Genomic DNA, 2720 nt, shown 5'->3' with positions numbered 1-2720 from the left:
CAGTAATTGATTTTGAAATTTTTAAAATACATCAAGAATATTGTACAGGTCTTAACCAAAGGTACACAATTTAAAATAAAAATTGTAAAAAATTCATCCAAAACATGTTCTAAGATTTTTATGGAGTAAATATTTTGAAATATGCATTTACACACTTAATGAAATAACCAGAGCATGCTGAGTCCTAAACCACTAAAGAGTGGAAATACCCAAATTTATTTCTTGGGGCAACTGTGAAACATGTATTGAATGACCTAGGTAATGTTTAAAAATGTTCAGTGTATGCCTTTATTTAGTATAATTTGTGTTCTGGCATTATTGAATTGATAATGGACTGAACCATTAAGTAAATAAGTATTTAGATCTACGAAATATAGTCACTAAGCAATTTACAAACCTTTCCTTTTGATTATAATAATCTTGAGTCCAAATTTCTTTGACACTCTTATATAGTTCAACAAGAGAACTAGTAATATTCATGTTCAGAACTTCTAATGATGTCAATGTCAGCTCTAGTCTTGTTTTGGTAAGGTTTTGGCCAAAACAATGATCCCAACATAAATTACAACTGAAATGAAACAACATTGTTTGATAATTAAAAATTTTTGAAAGACAGAATGCATTAGAGTAGATTTGTATGATTTTCAAATTACCTCCAACTTTCAATGAATGGTTCCCACCCAGAAAGAAATCTATTATAATAGTGAATTGTTAACACAGTTTTTGATATACCAGATTGTTTTTCTAAATCGTGTTTTATATCCAGCTTTGATAAAGAAATTTCAGCCAAAGGTACATCTGCATCTTGACAATCATCGATGATAAACAATAAAGCATGATCCATAACAATCTGTAGTGGAAAAGGATTATAAATTTTATATAAAATTAAAATAGTACTAACTGTCTTTTAAATTTATTTATTTAATTCTATTTCTTAATTATCCTTTTGAATTGAATTGAGAAAATTTTATTTTTTATGTTAGTTATTAAGTTTAGCAACTACTCAGGTATACTAATCAGTAAGAACAAAAGTTTTTAAGATCTCACTTCATTTACACATTGAAGAACCTTTGGGGTATGAACAATTTTTTGAAAAATATTTGTCATCTCTTGTTGTTGTACTATATTATTTTAACTATCTATTGGTTTAAAAAGAATGATAAAAATAAACCCACCTCCATGTTGTTAAATGAAAATATAGATTCTCCTATTTGATGGTTTGGACTATATCCAGGACTGTTTTGGTAACTGATAGGAACAGCATTCTGTGTAAGCCATAGGGCAGCATCATCAAGGTGGCCATTGCACTTCACTAGTGCCTTCGAACAGTCATCTATATGAAAACCCAGAGCCTTTAACTTATCTAGTTGATCTAAAAAATATTTATTTTATCTTTAAGAAAGTAAGTTAAAAATAAGTTCCTTTAAAAAATTTAGTTTAAAGTAGCCATTAAAATTTTGAAATATACTAATTAAAAAAATTAGGAATATAAATACAAGACATATTAAATAATTACTTCCAACATCCAGATGTATAATGACTGGAATGGAAGTGCTAAAGAGACAGGGAAGGGCCTAAAATGAAGCAATACCTTCAGAATACTCAATTTAAAAAATAGTGTAAAAGCAATGAAAACACTTAATCTTTCTTATATGGTTTATTAGGGAGGGTTATAATCTTAAGGAAATTAATAATAGACACCTAAGCAGTCATGAGATTACAATTTCATCGGCAATTATCAGTTACACCATCATTAAAACTTACATTTTTATCTGAAATGTCAATGTCTGATTGTTCATTATCATCACTTCTTTGAGCAGTTGCAATAACAATATTCCAGCTCAACAATTGTTCATGGGACAAATGAATTTTAAGGACTATTTGAAGGAAATATTTTAAGGTTGAATGATTTTCAAATTTAGAGACATTCCATGATCAGTATATAGACTTAATGCTGTGAATTTTTTTCTAGGTTTCAAAACAATACCTCTAATACTATGAGCCTAAAAGGGTGCAACATATCTTGAAGTAGACCTCATCCCAAAAAAAAAGTGATATTGCGAAGCAAAACATCAGAATCGAGCTACAGAAGGACATTCTCAATGCAAAACGATTGCAAGATAAGTCATTCAGAATTTTAGGAAATATACTACTTTATATTTCAAAGTGGCCAAAAAATATCACGTTTTTAGCTGTGAAAGCAATAAGTTTGTAGATAAAACTTCAACAAATCAAATAATGAAATATAAAAATTGATGATAAATAAAATCATAACTATTACATCGGAAATTCACGGGATGCTCTTCATCTGCCATTTGACTTCTAGCATACTGAGTTTGTTGAGGTAAAGATTCTAACATTTGATTAAACATTCTGACATCATGATATGACAAACGAAGATTTAATTGAGCCATGTGTACCTAAAAAAAGCTCAATATTATTTTACATCAGATCAATAGAACATTTTCAAACTAAATTAATGAAGTATACTGAATGAAGCTTAAATACCCTTAAAATTCTCATAATGCTTCCATCAGAAGTTTTTCGTATTATATCCATATTTATAGTAACTGGATCAATAATAGATAAAGCTGTTTCGTCCTCCATACCAAGAATACAGGAAAACATTTCACAGTGATTTAAATTACAAGAAATTGGTTTCATTATTTCTGTAGGATGATATGTAAAGACAGTTGTACTCTAAAAAAAAAAAAAGTATA

General features: G+C 28.5%; 1 protein-coding gene across 2 annotated transcripts; it reads right to left on the bottom strand.

The window, feature by feature from the left end:
* Nucleotides 1–327: 327 nt before the first annotated feature.
* Nucleotides 328–2705, bottom strand: LOC136796647 (intermembrane lipid transfer protein Vps13D-like). 2 transcript variants are annotated; one of them, XM_067050945.1, is made up of 5 exons: nt 2509–2705; nt 2282–2420; nt 1176–1372; nt 654–850; nt 328–568 (listed from the first exon to the last, which is right to left on the bottom strand). In XM_067050945.1, exons 1-5 carry the CDS (start codon nt 2662–2664, stop codon nt 343–345), a joined length of 915 nt encoding a protein of 304 aa, XP_066907046.1. In that variant the 5' UTR covers nt 2665–2705; the 3' UTR covers nt 328–342. The 2 variants fall into 2 exon arrangements, with proteins under 2 accessions (XP_066907046.1, XP_066907047.1); XM_067050946.1 differs by having other exon boundaries at nt 1176–1333.
* Nucleotides 2706–2720: the final 15 nt, after the last annotated feature.

The sequence above is a fragment of the Halyomorpha halys genome, unplaced genomic scaffold, assembly GCF_000696795.3.
Source record: "Halyomorpha halys isolate HHAL.00 unplaced genomic scaffold, Hhal_1.1 Scaffold9548.1, whole genome shotgun sequence".
Classification (NCBI taxonomy): Eukaryota; Metazoa; Arthropoda; class Insecta; order Hemiptera; family Pentatomidae; genus Halyomorpha; species Halyomorpha halys.
Note: the sequence above shows the minus strand (reverse complement) of the source record. Positions and strands in the feature narration are given on the sequence as shown.